The sequence below is a fragment of the Penaeus monodon genome, chromosome 28, assembly GCF_015228065.2.
Source record: "Penaeus monodon isolate SGIC_2016 chromosome 28, NSTDA_Pmon_1, whole genome shotgun sequence".
NCBI classification, from domain to species: domain Eukaryota; kingdom Metazoa; phylum Arthropoda; class Malacostraca; order Decapoda; family Penaeidae; genus Penaeus; species Penaeus monodon.
The window spans coordinates 25,294,898-25,295,156 of NC_051413.1; the positions used below are offsets into that span (position 1 = coordinate 25,294,898).

Below are 259 nucleotides of genomic sequence, written 5' to 3' on the forward strand. Positions count from 1 at the left end.
ACTTTACTTACCAGTGACTCCGACGCTGCCGGGGCTATCTTTGGGTTGGAGGTACTCCTCGGCTGCGATCACGACGCCATCACCCTCGATGGCCGACGAGAGCGACCGTATGAGTTCCCTCTCATCCTGGGGCGCGTAGGATGGCAGGCGCATCAGCTTGTCACCGAGGATCACCAGGAACCTTCCGGGATCCCGCGCCATTTTCGCGAACTATTCCGCAAGCTCCCGGAAGCTCGGTCGGCTCTCTGCGTCCAACATC

General features: G+C 60.6%; 1 protein-coding gene across 1 annotated transcript in view; it reads right to left on the reverse strand.

Annotated features, from left to right (window-relative positions):
- Positions 1–210: 210 nt before the first annotated feature.
- LOC119591115 overlaps positions 211–259 on the reverse strand; it is a 14,161-nt gene continuing 14,112 nt past the window's right edge. The window contains exon 6 of the mRNA XM_037939830.1: positions 211–245. Within this exon, the coding sequence (XP_037795758.1) occupies positions 211–245 (35 nt within the window). The remainder of the gene's footprint in view (positions 246–259) is intronic.